Below are 26,599 nucleotides of genomic sequence, written 5' to 3'. Positions count from 1 at the left end.
TTTGAGTTTGATTTCCACTTGTAACCTGTTCTCAGGGTAAAGTACCATCATAGTCAGGCACAGCACACTAATTTACATGTTAACCTCAGCCAAAAGCTTTACAGCAATTGCAACTTCTAGAAAATAGGAAATCACCAAAGGATTTTAAAGGTGAATAAAAATTACTTCGGATAATTGAGAGTTGTCTGAATCGACTCCAACATAATCAACTGTTGGTGTGAGAACTCCAGGATTCTAAAATGACACAATCCAACAACTATAGGAAAAAAGGTCCTTCTCAGCATTTATTACCTTTAAAATTAAGGGTTATGTTCTAAAATGGGTTGGATGTTAGATGTGAGAGTTCATGCAACATTGTTATGGATTTTCAAAGACCTTGTGTGTGTTTCATTGAATATAATGCAGAACAAATATCCTCCAGGGAAGAAAAATAGCCATGCAGCCTGTCTGAGATTAGCTCCAATCACAAAGTATCCCGGAGCACGATGCTACTTACAGGACCCATATATGAATGGTTTTCAGGCCTTAGATGTTTTGCCACAAAGAGGTGCCTCCTGAGAAGTTTTCTTTCCCATTTGGAATACAGGGTGGCCTATTAAGAGAAGCCCCATTTAAGCCACCTGGCATAAAAGGAAGTTTTCTTAAATAGGCTCTATCCCATCAACACTTAAGGGAATTGCAGAAAAACCCAGCCCCTGTCCCACACGAATGTAATCCCTTCGATGTTAACTGGCAATTTGTGCTGTACCTCTTTGGGGTAAAAAACACACAAACACACAAAAACAGGTGTCTTCATTATCTTCATATTCCTTTGGTGTCTTTCTCTTGACAACATACCTATTGTTTTTGGAATTTCAACCTACTTCTTTTTAAATTTTTTTTTTTTTTTTTGTTTATTCTTTTTTTTTTTTTTTTTTTTTTTTTTTGCAAAAATCCAACAGTGATGTTATAATTATTGAGGCTATAGAGAAGGCCTTTGAAAACCACTGTGGTATATATCAAACTAAGAAATCATGATGGATTCTCTGGAGTGAGTTGAATGGCTGTTTGTGTGGACTTGACTTCCCATTCCATACCCTCAAATACCAACAGGTGATGCTGGTGAGAGAATCTGGCGAGAAATCAGCTGTGGACCAAATATCTCTTTAGTTTAAACTCCCCTTATTGATTTCATCTTGTCCCACTTGGCCAGTGTAACCTCTTTTCCTGCAATTTTACACCAGTTGAAGCCAATCTTCCTCACCCATAACCTTCTACCATATTAGCCCAAATCCTGACATTACTTTTCTTCATGATGCTCCTTTTGTTAGGACTATCCTCCCTTTGATCTTTCTTTTGTTTCTATATCTCCAATGCCACTTGTCACTTTAGCCATTGTCTAAGATTCTATCTTATATGCAAAGTTAACAGCAGTGTGCTTCTTGGGCTCCTCATTCTACCACAACTGATTATAAACGTGATTGCAGAATTTTATTTATTTATAAAAATAAATAATTTTTTATTGCAGTTACTTTCTGAAGTATGTATGTTCCTTGAGGGCAATGGCTTTTATCTCACAACATACCTAGTACAGGTGAAACACCTCAGAGATATGCAATAAATACTTGTCTAATCATTGACTGGTAGAACAGAGGTGAGAAAGCACTGCAATACTTGATATTTGCTTGGTAAAAACTGTTTTATAAGTCAGCTAATGAGCTCCAAGGGGTAATCTAGGCAGTGAAGCTCCTCATAGTTCACTGGCCATTTTAGAAACTCTGCCCTATGCTTTCCTAACACATCACCTGCCTTGGCCAATTGTGAAAAATGAAGTCACAAGTATTTTGCCTTATTACATGAATCCTCCTGATTTAACCATATGATAAATCAGTTGGATAGTGCAGTTTCTAATTCCTATCTAAAACTATGGTGTACTGCTTTATGGCAAGTTTTATTGGCTCATCTGATTGATTTTTCCAGAGAATTATAGACCATTCCTATGAAGGCCTTTATTTCCACCAATGTGATCAACCACTAGCATTAAATAACATATGCCATGCTATTAACAATGGAATAAGTAGAAGGAGCTGACCATGGGTATATTAACAAAGAAGCTGACAGCCTGGAAATATTTACTTGATGGGTACTGTTGGTGACCCGGAGCGATGAAAATGAACATTCTGCCACTTTCCATCCCTGCGGTGCCACACACGGGTCTCTTCTGACTGCATTGTCTTTGGCATTCCACTGCCATCCATGTACTGTGTGAGCCTAATGTATGCTATGCAGGCAGCATCATCCCCGACAAGATGTACATGAGGATTTAGGATAATAGTGTGGATGGGTTTATTGCTTTTGGACAAAGCTGAAAGAGAACAACATAATAAGAAAACAATTAATGTCTATGTAAAGTAAACCAAAACCAGTAATAACTCCAGTTGGGACCAATAAATGAAATGCTACTTATTTACTCCTTAGTTAATTAATTAATTAATCTGGCTATTTGCACTAAACCAGTGCTGGGTGCTGTCTCAAGTATAAAGAATAAGAAGAAAGAACAAAAGGAGAAACAGTTTTTTCTTTGATACCCTTTATGGGCAATTTGAAAGCTACTTTAGAAATTTTGATTGATAGGGAAAAAAAAAGCTATAAAAGGTATTTATTTATAATGGGAAATGATTAGAAACAGAAGCCATAATAGGAATATAAGTGGAGAAGTCCAGGCCCAGGTGCTCTGAGCAGCAGCTGTCATCTCGGTAAACGACCTGCTGGGGAAGTTCACAGGATAGCTTCTGGTGGAGTTTGTTTTATTAGATGATAAAGAACATGGAACAAGAAAACAGCAAATATCAAGCACAGAGACCACTGTCTCCAAGAAAGGCTGGCCATAGCATGTTTCTGCATCTCAGGATGTACTTCTTCATGCAATGTAGTCCATTCCATGATAACCTCTCTGTGATTAATTAGTGAAAAACCACAATTCGGTGTTGACCAGCCGAGCAGTCAGGTTCTGACCATCTTTCTTTTGCTTATGGAACCCTCTCGAGGTTACCATCTCTGGTGTCTTGAGAGCAGCTACCTATTCTATTTGTTCAGCTATCAAGAGACACTAGGATTTAGTGCACATTACTTATTGATGGTATTTCTCTTTGATCACTAGAATAGCTTGAACTGAAACTTGCTTTTCAGTCTCAGAAAAAAATATGTATATTTCTCAAAATACTATTAGAGTCACATAAAATGATATCCCATTTTGAAGGATGTGTTTATGGAACATAAAAAAGGCATTGTTGTACTGAAATAGGTTAAAATATTAATGGGCTAATGGATTCATTTACTACTGATGAGATGATGTTGATTAAGAGTCAGATGGAGGAAATATGAAATGCTGTTAATCAGAGCACTGGAATACAGAGAATATGAGAACATTTACTAAAGCTTTGTTCAGGTGAATTTGTCACCTAGTTCTTTTGACTTCTTTGTAAATGCATAGTGCATATAAGAAAAAGCAATTCATAATACATCTTAAATATCCATGTCAAGGCCAACACTTTTGTCAATGCTTATAATTACTGAAAGTGAGCTTAATTATCCTAATCCTCAATTATTCTAATCATTACTATGATTCCTTTTTAAATCAACAAGGTCCCACTGCAAGAAGAATGAATTCACTGCATGCACCATAAACTATAAAATAACTTCTAATATCATTAGGGTTAAGGAAAAGGAGAATAAAGGGAATTCCAAAGAGGTTTACACATTTTTTGATGGCCTGAGAGATTTCTATAGAAGAAACATCTGTTGTTTTCTCTAATATGTGGCTATTTGGTCTGAGACCACTACAATTCTTGCAATTTGAATGAAAATATTTATCTGATTACTCATCTTTGTTCACATTTCATTATGTAAATAAGCACCAAATATGCTTGACAGTGTTCTTCTACACAGAACATTTTGGGTGCTGTGGTTTGTTTCATTTTTTTCATGCATTAACAGTTTTAAAACCCTTGAAATGATACTTTTCATTGTAACATTATGCAGTGTATATTATACATTCCCTGGGACCTAATGGGTGCATTTTTATCAAAATTGTCTTTTATTCAGGGCTGGAGATGTAGCTCAGTAGCATGTACAAGGCCCTGGGTTGGATAATCCCTGTACCAAAGAGGAGCAAAAAAAAAAAAAAAAAAAGCCTTTTATCCAAAGGCAAATGTTTTTCAGAATACAATAAACCTTTTAAGTCTGTCTGTCTGTCTGTCTGTCTGTCTGTCTGCCTGTCTCTCTCTCTCTCTCTGTGTGTATGTATACACATTTTCACTTTCAAACAGTGTTTGTAAAATGATGCTGGACAAAGCATTTGTTATTGCAGAAAAGAAAGAGTTTGCAAATTTGGGAGAAATTCATAGAGAAGTTGGAAAAAGCATGTTGTTAAATTTGGAGTAAATGTACCATTTTCAAAGTAGAATCGGTGAAAGTCCATCCCTTCCACTAAGTTACCCAAAGCTTCAGGTTCAAAGGCAGTAAGACCTGGGTCACAGATTTTTCTGTAGGAAGAAAAAATAAATTAAAATAGTCAATCAATAAATGTGCTAATATGTTTTGTTGTTCTGTGTTAACAACAAACATGTTTTGTTCTATGTTAACTAAAACATTCTTAGTTATCAGTCAGTGAAGAAAAGAGCCTCTAAAAGTCACTAAACATATAAAATTTCTAACATAGACCTTGGCAGGGTGAGCTGAGAAACAAATTTTAAAAAGGAACTTTGTAGAGAACACTGATAGGGATGAACTAATTAATTCATGTAAAGAGCAGTGTTTCCTCTTAAAAAATGTCTACTTCTTCATTTCCAAAGTGAATTATCCACTTTTTCTAACTCTTATTATTCTTCAAATGTTTTACATATCTTATAGTTCAAGTATAAAACATATATTAAATCCTATAAAAGCAGCTTTGGTTCTAAATTAAATAGTTTGGAATACTTGTTATGGAATCACATCTTCTATATTCACACAAAAAACTTACATTATAATTGACTTAAAAAAGAGGTATCACATGGTATACTTCTTGGCATGTCCACAAGGCTTAATTGAGCTTGAGTTTAGAGTTTACTTTCAAAAGAAAATTAATAGGCAGTTCAAATGCACATAATAGGCTTTTAAAATTTTTTTTCATTTTTTAAAAAGATCCCCAGAATTGGGGATTGAACCCAGGGGTACTCTACTAGTGAACTACATCCTCAGACCTTCTTCTTTTCTTTTAATGTTATTTTGAGACAGGGACTTGCTAAATTATCCAATCTGGCCTTGAACTTGAGATTCTCCTGCCTCAGCCTTCTGAGTAGCTGAGGTGTGTGCTACTGTGCCCAGCAAAATTTCTTTAAGTTTTTTTTTTTTTTTTTTACATTATTGGGGATTGAATCCAGGGCCTCACACATGCTAGGCAAGTCTTCTACCATTGAGCTACATGCCCAGCCCAAATTTCTTAAGTATTCAGTAGAAAAACAAGTTTTAAATGTCAAACTATAGTTCTTCAAAGTGCAGTACTCTTCATAGAATGTGCAGCTGGCTATTCATAAAGAATACTTTCAAGGTAGGAGATCACAGCAGTTACCCTGTGTGGTAAGGAAAGTCGCAAAAAAGTGTGTGTGGGGGGGTGCTAAGTTTATAAAATTCGGTCTGAGGCTGGTTGTGGGGCAGGTATCTTTTAAGTTCCTGTTATAAATTTAAAATGCTGGGCCAAATTATGTTGTTTTATTGTATATCATGTGCTTGTACAAATATGTGAATCCCATCAGTATGTACAGCTATTATGCACTGATACAAAATTGTGGGGAGAAAAAAAAAAAGAATAGTGTTCCTATGGTAACAGGAATTTATTCTGCTAGGGACTATTATTTCCTCTATAAATAGGAGTTTGGGTTGACAATATCAGTAAACCAAAATTCTTACTACTTGACATCATTTCTAAGATCATCTGGGAATCACTATATTTTGATGAATCTTTCTACACAGCCTTCAAAAGAGTTCATATAGTTGCAAATCTGTTAATCTATTTTTTTTCTCTTTAACTCATCTATCAAACAATCATTCAATCATCTATCTTTTCTAAAAGACTTTGGATTTAAAAAAGATTCACAAAGCTGCCATTTGACATGTGTGTGTGTGTTATAAACAGTTGTTCTATGGACTAATTGACAGAGTTTTATCAATACATCCAAAATCTGCCAAATGGAAGTGCTATTGGATTATCCCTAAAAGTACAAAATGAGACCCAAAGCCTCTATAAGCAAAGGAATTAGTGAACCAATGTGATTCCCAGGCATTGTGTTATTTATAATACCCTACTTTAAAGGGTCTGAGAAAATAGATAATACTCCATTTTTGCCTGGCTACAATTATCCTCTGTGCCTGAATAAAAAACAATGACAAAGCACAACTTTTTACCATTTCTTAGGAGAATGCTATTAAAAAAGGGGTTTTTTTTTTTTTTTTTGGTACTGTTGTTATTTTTACAAAGAATATTCTTATTATTTGGAGAATCAGATGGGTCTAACAAGGTTACCTACATAAACTAACAAATTAATCTTCTCATTTATGATTATTTTCCCTGTTTTAAGCTTAGAAAGTTTTGTAACCAGAGATCAGAGGCAATATCTTTTGCATTTAACTCTTTTACTGAAGTGAAACTCATTTAGTTGTATGGAGTAAGAAGAAGGCTTAGATTTTTATTCCAGATAGCCACTTATGGATTCACATAATAGCAAAAAAAAAAAAAAAAAAAAAAAAAAAAAAAAAAATTAGAGAAAAGGTTCTGTGGCAGAGAATTAAAAACAATTGTTTGATAACTGTCTGATGATAAAAAGTGTTCTTCTAAGCTATATTTTGTAAAAAAAAAAAAAAAAAATTCTTTTAGTCATGTTAAAGAATTGAAAAAAATATATATATCAATGTACATACATGTGATGGCATGTATATGAACACACACATTTAATTTATAAGAATCATTCCTGATTTAATTTAGTTCTTACATTTGCTCTCTTCCATATTTTATATTTGCCTATTGCTATAGTCTATAATGTCCCCCATAGGTCCATGTGTTGAAGTCTTAGTTCCAACCCAGGGTACTACTGGGATGTGGTAGAACCTTTAGGAGGTGGAGCCTAGTGGAAGGAAGTTAGGCTACTAGAGGTGTGGTTTTGAAGGAGATATTGGGACTCCAGCATTACTTCTTCCTTTCTTTTGCTTCCTGGTCAACCTAAGATAAATGGGCTCTTGCTACTATATATTGTACTGCCACAAGCCCCAAGGAATAGGAGCTTATGCCCCATGACTAATGGATCATGGACTGAAATCTCTGAAACCATGAGCCAAAATGAAGTTTTCCTCTTTTAAAGTGAACTATCTCAGGTATTTTGTTATAGTAATGGAAAGTTAACACAGCTATTTGTCACTAATGAAAAAAAAGTAATATATGCTTATATAAAATTTGGAAAAAATAAAGAGGAGGCAGAAAAAAAAAGATCTACCTGTAATTTTACTTCTCAGAGGCAACCTCTTTATTTTTTCTTTTAAAAAAGTAATTTTACACATTTCACTCCACTTTTAATGCTTTTTCTTATGTAGTTTTGAATAATTATGTATGTGAACCTTTATATCCTACTTTTCTTTTCAGCAAAAACATCTCAAGTATTTTGCCAGGTCACTAGAAACTCTACATAAACATCCACTATACTAATGATACTCAAGATTATGTAATGGTTACCATAATGTTGGACTTATGTGTTGTCCCAGATTTTCAATATTACGAATATGCTTCAGTGTGTATCTGTGTTCATAAATCTTACACCATGTTTTATATTGAAAATCTATCTAATAAAACTTGGTGGTGTAACATGCCTATCATTCCAGCAACTGTGGGGGCCGAGGCAGGAGGATTGCAAGTTTGAGGTCAGTCTCAGTAACTTAGCAAAATGCTAAGCAACTTAGTGAGAACCTGTCTCAAACTAAAAAAAATTAAAAAGGTTGGTGATGTAGTTCAGTGGTAAAGTGCCTTGGGTTCAATCCCCAGCACCAAGATCTATGTCATGTTAAATTCTTGTAAGTAGGATTATAGGATTTAAAGTGAGCCTTTATAAAAACTTTCTAGGATATAACAACTAATGCCTTCTACCCTTAACACAACAAGCCTGAATGTTTGCAACCATTTATGCTCCATCGTATGGTGTAGGAAAGTCACTGTCATCCTGCAGTATTTGTGCCTATCTGGTTGTAAGGAGAGATTGTATCCCTATGGATCTGATAGTCAGATAATGCATCTGCATTCAGGTTTGCACATTTTTATTTGGTGAACTTGAACATCCTTTTGTTAGTTTACTTTTTGTTTGTGTTGATAGTCTGCTCTTGTTCTTTATCTTTTTTTCCTGTTTTTCAATCTTTTCCATACAATGTAAAACACTAATTTTTGAGGTCTTGCAAATATTTTTCTAATTTTATTGTTGTCTCTTAGCATTCTTTCTCTTTATACAAGTTTTATTTACCTACATAAACTAACAAATTAATCTTCTCATTTATGATTATTTTCCCTGTTTTAAGCTTAGAAAGAGTTTTGTAACCAGAGATCAGAGGCAATATCTTTTGCATTTAACTCTTTTACTGAAGTGAAACTCATTTAGTTGTATGGAGTAGGAAGAAGGCTTAGATTTTTATTCCAGATAGCCAACTTATGGATTCACATACATTGTGCAATAAATATTCATGCCCTATTTAAATTGAATGCTTTATTGTACTTAAAGTGACTTCCTTCATATAAGCTACAAACCACTTATTTATAAACTTTATATAAAGCATTAGAATCTTTTGTTCAAATAAAATTTCTTTTAAGAGACAAACACATGGAAGAAATGTTGATTGGGAAAGCTGAACTGCACTGATTGAAGAGGGAGAAGGCTACCTGATGTAGCTATTTAATCTCTTTGTCCCTGTCCCTTTGCAGAACTGCAAGAGAAAGTATTTCTTCACCCCAAATGCACATTTTCTGTGCTTTCCTGTTTTTGTGTCTGTGCCCAAATGGACTGCTCTGCCTGCATGCCCTTTGCTCATATGGTTACAGTTACACATCTGTGCATCTGCACAGAAATCTCCAGTCCTTGAAAGTTCGGTCATCTCTGTGAAATCCTAAATACATTTATTTTTCTTCTGAGGGCCCTTCATCATTAATTTGAAATAAAACTATTTATGCCATATCAAATCTGGGGTGAAATATACATGGATGCAGATATGTTAAAGGAAACCATTGCATTGAAAGAACATTTTCCATATGTATGAAAGCAAAATAAATGTGTCTCTACTCACGTGTAAGCTTCGAAGTCCCCGTTATTGATGGCTTCAATCAGTTGTTCAGTAACCTTGATAATCTCTTGCTTTCGTGCTAAAGGCAAAAACATATAGCATTGGGTGAGAACAAAGGACAAAAGCCATACAAAATATTACTCTAATAATATTGCTATTTCCCTTAATAGGGTATTATCATGTATAATATAACCTTCAGAGAAGACAGAATGAATGTTCCTTTCTCCACAGTCTTGTTGCTTGAAGTGCACAGACTAGCAACTCTTATCTCTTCTGGGGGCTGTTAGAGACACAGATTCTCAGATCTCACTCCAGACCTACAGATTCAGAATCTGTAATTTAACAGGACTGTCAGATGATCCCTGGGCGCATTCACCTTTGGGACCCAGGACTGCATTCTGTTTGTTAGAAAACAACAGCCACCTGGAAGGTCAAATTAATTTTTACTACCTTTGTCAATTTGACTAAATTTGTGAGCATTTTCCTGTTCATCATGAACAAATATGTCATTTAAAAAGTTAACAGTAGAGCTGGTCATTGTGGCCTAGGTCTATAATCCCAGCTACTTGGAAGGCTGAGGCAGGAGGATCACCAGTGCAAGGTTAGTAGCTCAGAGGTAGCTCAGTGCCTCTGGGAGAAAGAAAGAGAGAGAGAGAGAGAGAGAGAGAGAGAGAGAGAGAGAGAGAGAGAGAGAGAGAGAGAGAGAGAGAGAGAGAAAGGTGTTAATTAAAAAAAATTACTGTAAGAACATATGTCTATCTTCAGAGTAAAGAACATATGTCTATCTTCAGAGTAAAGATATCTTGCATTGTGGCATTCAATTCTATGTAATTATTTGCATCTTTTGTTTAGCTCAATCAACCTTAGAAAAGAGGATGGCAACACTGTGATTGGCTATGATATTTAGATAAATGGTGTTTTGTAAATTGAAATAACGCACATGCAGGCAGATGAGTAGATGGAAGTCCCCCTGTCAAACCTGACACCAAATATGATTTGTTTCTATTCCTAATCCACAATTGGTAAAACTACTAACAGTTATTTTGGCTCAAATCTCACCTATATTCCTTTCTAATTACATAGATTTCAAGTGTTCTTTTCTTTTTTTATGGATGCCTACGGTGCCTGCAACATTCATTTGGCAATTATGTATATGACAAAATTGTCTTTAGTTAAACCACATTATTACTTGTTTTAAGTTGGTATTCAACTTTGTATAGTGTAACCTGTCCTTTTAGTTAAAAGTCCCCTGTGAACAAAGACCTGGTTATTTCTTAGAATCCCCTGAAAAGCTTTGTCTAATGTCTTTAATAAAATAGATGTTCAATAAGTTTGTGAATTTGGTCAATTCAGACTAATGATAACCTTTTCTTAATTTCAAAACAGTGTTCTTTTACTTAAGTTGCATGTAAAATTTTAAATTTGACTTTCTTTAAAGAACTTTGTGATTCTCCCTTAACAGCACTAAAAATAAACTAGAGGAAGAGTGCCACAGAAAGTTATTTCCAATCTATCTCAGTGAGGCAGTGAGATTTCTGTTATCATGGAAGAACTGACCCTTGGTTTTAGTCCTTTATTCATTACGAGAACCATTTTGGATTTTTTTCTGAATCTGATCTTCAGGTTTTAGTGCAAACCTAAAAATTTGAATTAACTTTGAAACTCCAGGTTAACCCAGTGATAACTTTCCATATTTAAAAATAAATATTCTATAAACCTAACTTGACTCCACTGAGAGTAAATGAAACGACCTCATAACAAATTAAGTAATAGACTCTCTTGTAGAATGTGATCATTATATTTGGCCATAAAATGGTGTACATAGCAATGTAAAGGTCTATAATATTAAAATATCACCATGTAGGTTAGAATTCATCCTCCGTTGCCTAATTCCCTTTCATAAATATAAAATAAACCATTCAATGCCTTTGTTCATTTGGTGAATATCAATAATATATCCATCCTCAAAACAAAGTGACAGAAGTAGTAGCCGGGATAAACCTGAAATAGGGGTGCTGTCAGTGACACATTCTAGCTCAATAATTTAGTTAGGCAATAGGTGATTCATCTGTCGGTGGCCTCAACAGTATGAAGCTCTGGCAAAGGCTCACAGCAGTTGACCTGATTCTGAAATATAAAGGACATCTATGAGGAGGAGTTCAGAAAACTAGATTCCAAAATGTGCTTACCAGAGCATCTTCTTATAGGAAAGCCTCATTGGTAACTAACAGATGTTTTAACTATGCTCTGTGGCTGACTGGAAAACTAGTTTGAAAACAATGTCAGTCCTTTATAACCAACAAAAATAAAATAAAGAGGGAAAGAAGGGGAGAGAGAAAAGATGTCATCTGCAAACTTTCATTGGGTGAGACTCAGTGTACTGAGTTTGAAAAGCTCAAGAATACTTCCTAAAGTTTCTGAACATCTCTGTGTTCCCTTGTGAGAACAGAATGGAATCAGAAACATCAGCCATCTCTCACTGTCTGAACCACTGTGCAAATACTCATTTGCTCTCCAGTTTTTGCATGCCACAACTGGACCTCAGTCTTGTCCTGCATAATAAAAAGCAACACACTGTCTTCTCTTCTAGTTCTTATGCTCAGAAACAATGGTGCTTTGGCCGGCAGAACGGCAAATGGGAATTAGCCCAGATGCTTCTGTGCTGTATCATCACAAGAGCAACGTGACTCTCTTGGCTTAGGAAGGGCCTGGGACTCAGGAATCTTTAGAGTGCTTATTTCCCTGGGGCAAAGGAGCTTCAGTGAGTCACGGAGGGCACATGACAGCTGACTCTTTTAAAGGAAAGCAGAAGGCTGGAAATGAATCATTTGTATATAGTACTCAGCTTGTGGTTGGAACTGTTGCCACAAGCCCAGCGTCTGGCCTGGAGGAAGAGGGAGGGGTGGGGCTAGCTAGCTTTCCTCTCATCAGTAGGGAGGCGGAGGGACAGTCACTGGACATATGCCTGGCTAGCTAGGCTCTGTGGGGAGTGTCCACTCTCCTCTGACCTTCCCTCTTCCTGAAGATGAGTCATGACCACTGCAGAAGTCAAAGTGGGAAGAGCTTGGGATGTGTCACTACTCGTCCCAAGATGAGGGAAGAGTGCACCATTAACGCATTCCTGAACGTCAGGTGCTTCTTCCATCCCATGGCTGGCCATTTAACCACAGGGAGCTGATTACTCAGTAGTTTTATTTCTAGAATTGAGGTGCTCATGCTCATAGCCATAGGTCCCAAAGCCCTTTCTGGGGTTTTCCAGGTTGGGGAAAGGGAGGAGAGAAAAGCAAGTGGGAGGGAGGTTCCAGATTCTGAGTGCAGTTATTACCCATGCAAGCACACTAAAGAATTGGGTAGCTCTTCCCATTCAAATTCATATTTGGGGGACTTTTTTAAAAAACTCTCCTAAGGAGAAGTGACAGTAAGATAAGAACATGAATGATCCCAGACTTTGAGGTGGGGGGGAGAACAACCCACAACTGAGAAAAATTATGTAATATAACCACCTATAGATTTTTCTTTTCTTTTTTGAGGGGAGGGTGCAACTGAGGATGAAATCCAGGGCCTCACTGCGAGCTACATCCCCAGCCCCTATTTACAGATTTCAACATTTCTTCAAATATCAGATTTGACAGAAAGGACAGTAGTCACAGGCACTGCCCAAGGACTTAAAATTCTGATGTCTCTTCCTCTTACAAGGCTCTCCTTGTACTTGACTCTCCTGCTTATTTTATCCCCAACTGTTTTGGGCCCAAGAACTATTGAGCTATTTTCCCAGTCCTTCTTCTGCTTTTATCATTTTTATTCTCATTTGCCAAGTTATCTTCCTTGGCAAATGACTTTACGTGTTTCCATTTCTTTTCTTTTTTTTTTTTTTTTTTTTTTTTATTTTGAGATCTGGTTAAATTGCTGAGGTGGCTCTCAAACTTGTGATCCTCAAGCTTCAGCCTCCCAGTTAGCAGGGATTAGAGGCCTGTGCCACCTCACTGGCTCAATTTCTTTTAAAAGCTGAATTTGAGGACTTCCTGTCACCTCACACTGCATTCTTGGGGTCCTATCAACATCTGCGTTTTAAAGTGCCATGTATATTTTGTCAAAAGACAAAATTACAACAAATTAAAGATCTTAATTGGCTATATTTTCAATTCTAGAACCAGGCAACACTTCAGTCCTTAAACCAGAAGAAGATTTCCAGTGAGCTTAGCAGAGGAGGTTGGTTTAATAGATAGAAAAGGACTGAACAAAGAGAAACAAAAACTGGATGGGTTGTTTTGATGTTACTTTCCTTGTATCGTGGGGACAAGGAGACAGAACAGAGAAATATCTGGTTGGTTAGCATCAGGTTACTTTAGGTCACCTTCTTTTTAAGGATTAAAACAGAGGGAATCTCATTGTTAGACCAACAGAATCTGGACTGTTGAGGAAATTTTGCTATTCTCTCTCTAATCCTGATTTCTAGAAAGGTCAGATGAACAGTTTAATTTCACCTTGGTGACATGGAACTTTAGCATTCCATCTGACTTTCAACTTGGTCTGTTGGGACTCAGTGTGGGAACTTAGTCCCAAACAGCAAAACAAAACAAACAATAACAAAAACCGAAAGGCCTCCTGTCATTTTAATTTAACATTCCCAATGACTCCCAGTTGTGGTTTCCTTCCTAGATCTCTCCTCCAGATCTGTGGGTTAAGGCCAATTTTGGAATCTCTGACTGGATATCTCAAATACACCTGACATCTAACTACCTCAGTTAAGCTTATCAACTTCCACCATCACAAACCTTGCTCCTCCATGGATCTTCGTTGGAGTGAATAGCAAGATTATCCACTTAGATGCATGGGCAAGAAAGATGCCTGGGAGTTGTCTTGGAACCTCCATCCCACCACTCCTATTCAATCCATCAAGTTCCATTGCTTTTGCCTTTTACATGTCTTAGATATCAATCCACTTCTCTCCTCCACCACCACTCTGAGTACAAGGATCCCTCATTTCTGTCCAGGCCCTGTAATGGCCTTCCTACATGATGCTTCTATAACCACTTCTCTTCATCATTCTGTTCTCTATAATGGAGTCACATCTATTTTTAAGCATATCTTTCTGATAACCTTATATATGAATTTTTCTCAAGTCTTATCATTGTTCTTGGTATAAGTGTCTAAAGACAAATAACAAAACCTTACAATATCTAGATCTTGCTCATCTTACTAGACCCATTCAAATACTGTTTTACTTTATTCTCTCTGCTTGGCCCATGCTGCCTTCTTTTAGCAATTCAAAATAGCCATGTTTCCTTCTATTACCAGCACCGCATATATGTTGTAACATCTCCTTGCTTTTATTTATTTATTTTTCAAATCAGTTCTCAATTATTATTTCCTCAAAAAAACCTTCCCTGCCCTTCATGTTAGGTCAGGTCCTAGGCTGTTATAAATTCACACATATTCTATATTTGCTTTTTAAAAGCACTAGTACATTTGTCCTTTTGGGTTTGTTGTGTATATCCCATTAATTTGTTTTCTCTATTACTTTGTAGGGGGCAAATATTACACCACCATGACACCAGCATCTAATATATATCTAATATCTAATATAGTATCTAATATCTAATATAGTATGTGGCACAGACAAAATGTTCAATAAATACCTCAATGAATAGTGAGTCCAGAAAAAATTCAATTGGTTTCTAATTCCCGTCCCATGGCCTTTTCAATAACTGATACTACATTATTTGGTGATGGACAGACAGACTTTGAAAAATATAAAACTGGGATTGGGTGTAGCATAGTGATAGAGCTCATGCTTATCTCACAGAAGTTCTCCTCTGGATCAAAAATAAATACACGGATAAATAAATAAATATTTAAAACTTTGGAAACAGTTTAGGTATAATGTAACATAACATAAATATGGTAAGGAAAGAAAATAATTTTTTCAACTTGTCTAAAATTGATCATCAAACTCCTTTTTCTTCCTGATTTTCTTGTTTTAACTAATGGAACTATAATTTACCAGTCTCCCAGATTAAAAGCCTGGGTTTCTTCTGGACTCTCCTGTTTTCCTTTGTACCCCGTATGCAATCATCCATGAGTCATTATTTTTCTTTGGCACTTATGATGATGTTTCCCAGGGTACATTCTCAGTCTCCTCACTATTTCATTTGCTTGCCCTTGGCAATCTCATTTACTCTTCTGGCTCTGACCACATGCTGAGACTGCCAAATCTCTGTCACTGAGACTTTAAACCATTCCAGGCTCCATGTTCATATTTCTAACTACATTCTAGACATTTCCAGTTGGCCTGGCATTGATCTTCCTCACAAAACCTGCTGCTTCTCTTCCATTTCTCATCATGGGCAATAACATCATGATCTACCCAGTTGACCACACCAAAACTCGAATGCCTCTTTCCTTTCAGGTTCATGTACAGTGGATCACTAGCTCCAGATCTTTTTCAGAGACATTTCTTTCTCTCTAGGCCCATTGTCACTGCTCTGATTCAGACTCTCAGAAGTTCCTAGGCCTTCCTGCTCCAATAGGTCTTCAAGAACATCAGTCTATTCTACTTTTTTTTTTTTTTTTCCCAGTACTGGAATGATTGAACCCAGGGCTTCACACATGCTAGGCAAGTACCCTACTACTGAGCTACCTTCCCCAGTTCTTGTCCTATCCCTCATTGTTATACAATCATGTCTTCATAAAGCAGAGCTGGCAATATCCTCCTATTTCCTCTAAGGTTTTCAGTGATGCTTCTGTTTTATCTAGAAGCCAATGCTCAAACTTTTTTGGTTTGTTTTAAAGATCTTCCTTCTCTATTTTTCCAACTTCATCCCCTGACACTTTCTGTACTCTGGGGCTCCCACATAACCTTTTTCTGTACTCTGGGGCTCACATTTCTTTAACTAGGCTTGCCTCTGATTACTCTGTATCATTCTTCCCACAGATTGTTCTATCTGGAAATCTCCAATTCCCTGCTCAAATGTTACGCCTCTGTATTGTTCTCCCTGATGGTTCCAGACTCAGTTGTTTTTTTTCTCACTGTGACCTTACTGCATTATCATGGGACATTCACATATCTGAGAAGGATTTGACCATTTTGTACCTCGAACACCAAGTAGTAAGTCAATGTCTACAAATGAACATATGTATGAATAAGTAAATACATGGTGGGCAATTCATATAAAGAGTATATTTTAGAACATTAGATAAATTACAAATAAGTAGATGATGATGATGTGTCCCAGCAGTCTGGATGTGACTCCATTAACTGAAAAGAGTCATGGATCTTGAAGACATCAAAGTTGGCAGAATGGCCACAACATATGAGCCTGTCATATTTTAGATAAAGGAATAATAGTAGACTTAATCCACAAACATCAAGTAAGATAAAGTATGGATTTTAAGTTTAAGTTTATATTTATTGTCTTTTTAGGATAGCTGAGTGCAATGAAACATTCTAGTTAGTTGAGCTTGAACTTTGCATTTGTTTCAATTTCAGATGAATCAGTTTGTAGAGATGAAATGACTTGATAAACCCTATTCAGGAGTCTAACTACCTACTGTGTTCATTTCCTTGGACTAGGAAATGAACAGAATTTATACTTGCAAACTGATTTGGACAAGGATGTTGACCGAGTGTTAGCTGTTGAAATCTTTCAGTGAACTATTCCTAAAGATTATTTATTTAAGTTCTCTTTGATATGTAGATGCTAGCACATAATAAGTGTGTGGTGGGTAGAAGTTCATTGGATTAGACAAATGAACTGTCTAATGGGAATAAGAAAGACAGTAGAATGAACTGGACATAACTTTCCTTTGTCCATATATGAATACATGACCAGTGTAGTTCCACATCATGTACAATCACAAGAATGGGAAGTTATACTCTATGCATGCATAATATGTCAAAATACATTCTACTGTCATGTATGTCTAAAAAGAACAAATAAAAAAAGATTATTTATTCAAGTTGGGCATGTTGGCACAGCCTGTCATTCCAGCAACTGAGCAGACTGAAGCAAGGGAATCACAAGTCTGAGCAACTTAGTGAGATCCTGTCTCTAAATAAAAAAGAAAAAAAGGACTGTGGCTATAGTTCAATGGTAAGGCATCCCTGGGTGATCAATCCCCAGTACCAAGTAAAAAGATTACTGAAGAGCAAAATTTGCACAGTTAAAATAGTTGTTCAGGGTGTTTTGAGTGTCAACAATTTTGTTTCTCTTTCTCAACATGCATAGTTCTATTTAATTTAACTTCTTTCTCCATTTCCCAGAGGTAATTTATTACTTGGCTGTCAGACACTTGAAGGACAAGAAGGTTAAGTGACTTGCTCAAGTCATCCAGCAAATCTGGAAGCTAAGCCAGGGTTGGAGTTTTATTTGGCCAAGGTTCTCTTCTGCTGTTTAGTTCACTGATCTATGTTTCTTTCCAGCCCACCATGCTTAATTCAATATTTTGAGATCATAAACTTAGACAAACCACCTAAATGCCTTTGAACTTACTCTGGCAATGTGACTACTTAATTATTGTGCCAGGGTTGTAATTAATTATTATACCAGTTTGACACAACTGGGTGTCCCCTGGCTTTATTATCTTTCCCTGCTGCCATTAACAACAACAAAAATCCTTTGGGAATACGTATCTTAGGCAAATACACAAATTAGGATCATTTTCGTGCTGTAATTTTAGAGGAAAAAGTGGCTATCAACTCAGTTATGCTTAGTAGTCCCTCTGCAATTAGCACCTTTTTTTCTTAGTGAATTTATTTTTACTTCACTAGTTCTTTACATTGGGTAATTTCCATTATTTTAACTTTTAAAATCACATCTATCAAAAACTCTTTCATTGTTTGGTTCAATAACCTATGATATTTAGTCAAGTATAAGACCTTGCAATTGCCAAATTTATATACAAGAATGCTTTCAAGAAATTACTATAAAACTCATTTATCCAGAAGTCACCTATTCAATAATACTAACTATTCATCCCTTTAATTATTCAAGGATTTCAAGATTAAAAAAAAATTAAAAATTCTTCAAACTATCTTTGCACTTTGCTTTATGATACAGTGTGATGTAAAAGTATAAATGCTAGTTAATTGGGGGAGGGAGAAATGCTATTAGTCTTGGCCCTATTAACCTGTTATGGCCCAAAAATAAATGATTAACTCATATATAAGAATAGAAATACCTAGCAATGGATCATTTAGTGTAAGGGCATACAGGTTTAGATTTTTAAAATGTTTTCAACGATATCACTGGGTTAACAGCAAACTATGGTCATATTATTCCTAAAATTACCTTTGATCTGAAGATGAAATAAAACATTTACTATTTAAAAGTATGTTATAAAGATTTTCATAGAAAAATGACTTAAATATTTTATGTTCTGAATAATCTATTCATGGTTACACAGAACATTTGCTAATATAAAGGAATCCAGTCCAGCCACATTAAAGTAATTGGGTAACTTCTGCTACCCCCAGCTGATTTGTATATGCTGAAAATAGTACAGCATTGTGAATACCATTGAGTATTTTAAGTATTAAGATGTTCCATGAATCAGTTAGGTGTGGTGCCACTTCCAGTTAAGAGCTGATGACATGGTAGAAGACGATTTTAAGAAAATGATTTCAGGACCCACCCCATCTGCTTGGATTTAAGATTACAAATTGTAGTCTCCTGGTATTCATGCTTATAACCTTGTGTGACAAGAGCTTCTAAGTATTCCTGAGGGCACCTCTTGATTCCATTGCAGGGTTAAAGCAATAGAGTCATTTTGCAAAAGAAAAACATCAGACTTAGAAGAGTCAATGAGGCTTAGATTTTTTTAATTATTTAGAAAGTTTTTTTTTTTTTGCCTTTTTTCCCCTTTTCTGTCATGAAGAAAATCTAGTCTTTCCTAATCTTTATACTATTATTAATTCTTCCAATTAATCCTGCCCAAAAGTTTACATAATGTTAGTCAGAACAGGGTATTCATCTTTCAGGGCAAAAGTTAATGTCAAAGTGTTAATGTTCTGTCTTTTCATATTAATAGCCAGGAGGGTAAAATATTGTATAGCCATGATTGACAAGTTTTAATATTTTCAATGATTCTATTACTGTTGTTTGGCTTATAATTTACTTTCTTTTTAGTAACTGATTCCATTCCTTTGTGGAAAGTGAAAAAGAGAATTCAATAAATTCATGGGTATATTTACTTATAGCCATACTTTCCTGAATCATTCAACTGTGATTTGTGATTTGTGAATGCTCTCTTGGTTTGAGAGATCAAGATTGCAGGAAGAGCTGGAGGGCATCCCTTCTCTCTACATGAATATCATAATATCATATGCCTTTGTTAGTTTTGCAAAAAACAAAACAATACAAAACAATCAACCAACCAACCAAACCAAACAAACAAAAATCCATAGTATTAATTAAAGTGTCATGTGCGGTGTCCTTAGATTTGCTTCTTTTGAAAAAGAACAAAGCTGTCTATAGTAGGAGAATTAAAAAATGTTATTGCCTTCATATTTATTGATCTCTATCTGATATTTATTTATTTTCTTTCCTTTATTTTTAAGTCAGGGTCTTGTTATGTTACACAGTGACTTGAACTGATCCTCCTGCCTCAGTTTCCTGAGAAGCTAGGACTATGGGCACACACCACTGTGCCCAACTCCATCTATTTTGAAAGACTTTTTCCCCCTTGTATCCAGGTTAGCAAAGGTTCTTGGTCATATTTCAACATTTCTCACCCCAATGTTTCCTCAGCGAGGTTTAAGTCAAGCAATATTAACACCTAACATTGTATGATATTTCAATTGTAAGAATACCATTTCAATTTTTAAAGTGTTAAATAGTTCCCCTTAACTAATTTTAATGACTTATTCTCCTTTAAGAGATTGCCAAAGTAACACAAGAGTCTGTCACTACCCAGGAATATGCTGAGCATCTCTTGTCATTGCATGCTCATATTTTCTAGTTAATTCTTATTTTAAGCTGCTGCAAAAATAGTAGCTTATATTTTCATTACAAAGCCCATCATTATTCAATCTACAGCTTCCAGAGTCATTGAATGAGAATCTGCAAGAGCAGATCAGGTCCACTGAAGTGGAAAGCAGAAAGGTCAACTTACAAAATATATGGTAGAATTCAGTATCCCCAATGCATTCTTTAAAAGTAATAGAGCATCTATAATTGATAATGAATGAGGAGTGAAAAAAGTTCATAAGCAAATAAATTAAGGAATTTATTGTTAGTTTCCAAATTATAGAAAAATGAGGGACTGTCTTGATAAGTCAACAGTATAACAGATTTGTTTGGCACTGCAGAGCCAAAGGATAGAACACAATGTAATGTATGTACCTATATGGTCAATGTTGACAATTACTGAAGCTTTGAGATGTTGGCCCATTGAATTGCAAAGGCAAAAATGCAGTCTGGATAAATTACAATGGTCTTTCACAACTTCTAAGACATAGGTTTAGAGAAAAATTATTCTTACTTTCAATTTTCATCACATAGACACAGACAGACAGACAGATACACAAACATGCACTCAAAGCAATGTGAATTCCTGTAATTCTTTCAGTGTTCCTATGCATGTAACAGACAGCAGTGATAAGACTCCTAGGACCAAGAGTCATTTCTTTACTGTTACTATACTTTTCAAAGCTTCATTAGAAAGATGAAAATATGCTATCAAACTAAAGCTTCCTAAACAAGTCTTAATGATATCTCATAATGGCACTATACAACCAGTTTAACTTTGGGATATTTTGTTTTAATTCAGTTTAAAAAATTACTTTAAGCTGGGTACAGTGGCACACACCTGTAATCCCAGCTACTCTGGAGGCTGAGGCAGGAGGATCTCAAACTCAAGGCTAGCCTTGGCAATGTAGCAAAAGCCTCTCTCAAAATAAAATAAAAACGGATTGGGCAGTTGCTTAGTGGTAGAGCATTTACCCAGCAACATGTGAAAGGCGAGGGGTTTAATTCCAGTATTGCAAAAAGGGGGGAAAAAAGAAAAAGAAAAAGAAAGTGTTAATTTTACCTTGGTCAAATTTCATAGGCCCAGAAAAGATGTTACGGGTTTGACCAATGTAACTTCAGTCCAAATTAAATTTATTAACCATATTTTTCAGAAATAACAACATATTATTCCTCTTATTATCATTTACCCTAACAACATAAATTACCAAGTTATTATAAAATATAACATAGTAGATAGATATTTATAGTATGGATATATTGTTTATCTGTTGAACTCAAAAGACGAGCATTCATCAGACACCATTCAGATTATTTGATGAATAATTGGAATCCCACACTTAGAAAATTTACATCTGTATTATGTTAACCAAGAGTAAGACAAATAGTAAGAATCTTCCATAGAAAACAATTTTGAGATAATGTGGAGATAATGACTCCATGTGAATGCCGAGGAGGAGGGCAACTGGGGATGCTGTCACAGGTTGTCTCTAGTATTAGCACAAACACAGTACAACCATGCACCACCAAAGACAAATGAATCTAATTTAAGCAACCGTAGTAGGGAGCTCTTCAATAACTTAACAACATTGCTCATGCTAGGAACCTCTAGAAGATTCTAATGATATTAACTCAGGTGTAGGTATTTATATTCTTTCCCACAGAATGTTTTTGTTTGTTTGATTCTTTGTAACAGGTAAGCACAACATTTCACTTTTACTAACACTTGCTTCAATATATATTTAAGGAGTATTAATAAGTTCCTTCTTAGGTGTCTCTTCTCTTGGAAAGTTGATGAATAAAGAACTTCTGTTTCTTGAACAGATTCTTAAATATGTTATCTTATGTGCTTACACTATTTCTATGTTGGTATAAACTCCTCTAAAAATCACCATAGTTTCTTAAAAGCAAACTACCTTTTCTGTTACTATAGACCATTAACCTTTTCACAGGTATTTTCTCTATTGTTCAGAAGTATCCTTACATTTCTGTTCAGCTTAACTTTGAATAATGAGATATAAAATTTCATTAGACTACCATAATTCTGAGTAAAGTAGGCTGGGTATGGGTAAAATTCTCTACTTAGTATTCTAACATGTTATTTTCCCCAAATGAAAAGGTTTGAATTGTAGAGCAGAGTTTCTTTCTTTTTTGTTTTTAATTTGAAAGCTATAGCTCCAGTGGATGTTTGTCTATTACCTCAACTTTTCCTAAAATCCCAAATTCTCTCCTTAATATTTGCTATCTGTGTTTTGCTGGATGGCTATATTGTAAATAACCACATGTGGTGATGTTAATAAAGAAACCAATGATCCTGTATAGAATCATTTCAAAAATAAATAATAGGTCTTCCACACTTAATCTGTCAGCATCTACCAAGACGGTTAATATTCCCTTGAGGAAACACCGACATGGGAACATTATGGTTATTGAGACCTCTTGCCTGAAAAGTGTTTAAATATCTGTATTCAAATGCTTGTTTTAAAATTTGTGTTCTACTTTTGAAGAAAACAAGCAGTCTACCTACTTTTAGTGATAATCAAGATATGGCCGAAAGTGAACCAATCTGGGGCAATTTTTCAAAACACTCGATGTGATTATCCATAGGGAAAAAGGATCAGTTTAAATGAGGGAAGACTTTGAGTCATTCTTTAAAATATGTTATGTTTAATTAAAAGCAAAATATGTCTCTGGCAAAGTTAATTTAAAGTAAACTTTGTAATTAATTCATGAATTTATTGAGTGCCTATTATGTGGTACTGTGGAGGTAAAAAGCAATAAGTTAAAATAATCTCATTGTCCAAGATTCATCATGAGCTGGGTTGGTGTTGTGGCTCACATGGGTGAGGCACTGGGCTTGATCCTCAGTACTACATAAAATAAATAAGTAAATAAACAAAATTCATCAGGAGTTAAAAGAATATTGTCGCCACAATAAGAGACTTTTTAAACACAGTAACTTCAATTTTAAAGCAAAGATGAATTTGTTTTCTGTACTTGCGCGGCTTCCATGTTTTTATATATGTTAGTTAGCTGGATGTGGGTATTAACATTTACAGATGTCAAACCTAAAATAAATGGTTGAGAAAAAAGAAAGAACAATGCTAAGAATTAAAACAACAACAAACCCCCAAAGTTCCCTTTGGATTTATGGACTTTTTCAATATGTTTTCAATATGATATGTGTTCATTTTATCTATTCATGGGAAGAATGGGCAGCAGTTATGAAACCATACTGAGTATCTTGGCCCAGGCATTGCCAGGCATTTGACAAACATTATCACTATTCATTGTGACCATGTTCTATTACTGCTATTATAGTTAGGTGAACTTATAGAAAATTACCACAGTAAAACAGCACGGTAATACTAATAACCCATCACAGGAATTATTTTCACAAAACAGATTGACAAATTCTGCTCAACAACAGTAGCCAGGGGAAAAACACTATCACACTGTAAAAGAAATGAAAGAAGAAGGACTAGCTAATATGAAAATTTCTAATGAGAAAGAATTTTATTTATGTACCCTGAGAGAAAGTTAATCTTTTAATATGAAATAAGATACTATTTCATTAAAGTCCTCTTTAATGAAAGTCCTGTAAAACTAAGAACTCCCTAAGGAAATAATTTTTTTTTTCCTGAACTGGGGATTGAACCCAAGGTCACTCTACCATTGAGCTACATTACTGCACCGCCCCACCCTTTTAAAAAAATTTTTGAGACAGGGTCCCCCTAAATTGCCCAGGCAGGCATGGAACTTGCAATCCTTCTGCCTAGGGTTCTCAAATCACTGGGATTACAGCTATGTGCCACTGCACTGGACAAAGCTGTTTCTTTTTACCCTCAGTCTATTCTACCATTTCCAACACATAGTAGGTTCCAACTGTGTGTGTTTTAAATTTTTGCTTTTTTGTGGTGCTGGAGATCAAACTCAGGACCTTACATATGCGAGGCAAGCACTCTACCACCAAGCCACATCCTTAGCCCTTCGTCCTTTTATTGTTATATTTTTTAAATGAATGAATCCAAATATTTTAAATAGAGGTCTCTGTCAGGAATTACATATGTTACATGCCTCTGAAATTCTCCGTATTTATTCAGAAATGATTATATCTATAATCTTTATCTATATCTATGCTTTTATGTTAATTTTTAATGTCCATATTATTTCTCTAAGCGTTATCTGAATACTACACAGAAACAAAGAACTGGAAAACTGAAGATAGCCATGTTGGAGCCATTGAAAGGAAAATTCAACTTTGCCTTGTCTCAGGATGTACCAGTTTCAGGAATGAAAGAAGAATAAAAATTGTCCAGGGGAGTTATATTCTTGGTGACCCCAAGGTCTAATATTAGACTGGGTTATGACTCAAGGCTAAGCAGCATGCAAGAAACAAGCCTTAAAAGGAAATAAGCAATAGGTCAAAACTAATAGCAGAAATACATCAGAGAAAAAAAAGAAAGAAAGAAAGAAATGCATCAGAGGAACTAGTGTGGAAGAAAAATCCCACTGAACCTGAACTTTGCTAGGCAGGGAAGTTACCGAGAAGCTCATGAAGTCTCTGGGACATTTTGAAACAAAGATTCAATGATAGGCTTACCAAAAGTTGTGCTTTTACTGGAAAAGGTAAACTTAATCTCCATATTCCCATTCTTCCCAAACTTCCCTTCTTCTCCACTTCAACCTGAGGTCATGGCTCAGACATAAATTCACAAGCACCATTCCTTCCACTTAATCATGAAATTTAGGAACCTGACATCTGATTTCCTTTTTTGGGGGAGGGAGAGGGGCGGGGGCTGGACCCGGGATTAAACTCAGAGGCTCTAGGCCACGGAGCCACATCCCCAGCCCTACTTTTAATTTTTTATGTAGAGACAGGGTTTCACAGAGTTGCTTAGTGTCCTGCTTTTGCTGATGCTGGTTTTGCGCTCAAGATCCTCCTGCCTCAGCCTCCTGAGCCTCTGGGATTACAGGCTGTGCCACCACGCCTGGCCTGACATCTGATTTCTGATGAGCAATATACTCTCTTTTCTCCATTTGTCATAGTGACTGCAACACCAGGAATAGCTTTAAAATTTCTCTTTCTCCCTTTGAAAGTTTAGATTCCTTGTGCCTGGCAAAGGGCTTGGTTTTCTCTGAAAGAGGGCTTTAGGGCTGGTGTGATTCCAGATGGCTGATTGTTAGTCACAGTATCTGGAGTACCCTTTTTGTTGTGTTTCCCAATCTCACAAGTTTTCTGTGAAGATGAAATGAGCTTTTATTTTTTTTTTTAAGTCCCTGAAGCCTGTTTGTAATGGTAAATATTTTTTTTTTTCCTTATTTGTTTGAGGTGCTGAGGATCAAATCTGGGGCTTCATGAATGCTAAGCATGAACTCTACCACTGAGCTATAACCCAGCCCAAGGGGAAACTGTTTTCTAGATACAATGGCATCCTGCATTTTACATACACAAGTACAAGGCATTAATTATTTCTATTCAGAATTAACTCCACAAAAACTGGTAAATAACCTGCTATTACCAATGAAGTCAAGACATTGTTACAGCTTAGAGTTAAACCTTCTTTCTTTCTTTTTAGTTATACATGAATGTAGAATCCATTTTGACATAATTATAAAAGCATGGAATATATTTTGTTGTAAGTCAGTCCCCATCTCTCTCCTCCAGTCCTCTGCTCCCTTCCCTCTACTGATCGTTATGCCATTTACTTGTAGTTAATATTTTTTAAACAAACTTTCTAAGTAGCATGATCTTAAGCTTCATTGGGGGCTCTTTACAAAAGACAAGCTAACACCCTATTATGGTTTCACGGTCTCTCATTATTTAGGGCCTTGGACCTGATTTCAAGAGCAAAAGGTGAGACTTGCAGACTTGAGACTAAATGGTGCTACCTACCTTGGAAATCTTCATGTTTGTTAGAAAACCTCCCAGGGTCTTTGCCACCATGCTTTCTGGAATACGTTTATATATTATTAAATACATAGGATATTATATTGTGGTATGTGAGGGCTGCAAGATTCTAGAAATCACCAAGTTCAGTGCAGTGGCTGAAAGCACATTTTCCTCTCCTATTGGCTATATGCCTTAACTTCTGTGAGGTTAAAATTAAATTCTGAAAGGTTGGACTAAGAACACTTACTTAATGGATGAAGTTTTATCAGGATCATGTAAGGTAAAATCTTTAGCTACTCTAGGATAATTTTTATCACAAGTTTAAATCTTTGACAGAAACTATGAACCTTGTTTATTATTTATTTCTCCTCAGTAAAATGTAATTTTCATGGAAGTTGAAATTCGATCAATA

At 35.7% G+C, this 26,599-nt stretch overlaps 1 protein-coding gene across 16 annotated transcripts in view; it reads right to left on the bottom strand.

The window, feature by feature from the left end:
- CAMK2D (calcium/calmodulin dependent protein kinase II delta) overlaps positions 1–26,599 on the bottom strand; it is a 338,382-nt gene that overhangs the window by 2,767 nt on the left and 309,016 nt on the right. For 9 of the 16 annotated variants that reach the window (XM_079154649.1, XM_079154635.1, XM_079154644.1 and 6 more), the window contains 4 exons: positions 9,331–9,406; positions 4,429–4,523; positions 2,116–2,344; positions 497–592 (listed from right to left, as the gene is read on the bottom strand). In XM_079154649.1, the coding sequence (XP_079010775.1) occupies positions 526–592; positions 2,116–2,344; positions 4,429–4,523; positions 9,331–9,406 (467 nt within the window). In that variant the 3' untranslated portion in view covers positions 497–525. Of the gene's footprint in view, positions 1–496; positions 593–2,071; positions 2,345–4,428; positions 4,524–9,330; positions 9,407–26,599 lie in introns of all 16 variants that reach the window. The other 7 variants (XM_079154639.1, XM_079154647.1, XM_079154638.1 and 4 more) reach the window with 2 other exon arrangements.

This window comes from Sciurus vulgaris (assembly GCF_902686455.1).
Source record: "Sciurus vulgaris genome assembly, chromosome: 9".
Taxonomy (NCBI): Eukaryota; Metazoa; Chordata; class Mammalia; order Rodentia; family Sciuridae; genus Sciurus; species Sciurus vulgaris.
This window is presented reverse-complemented; position numbering and strand designations above follow the sequence as displayed.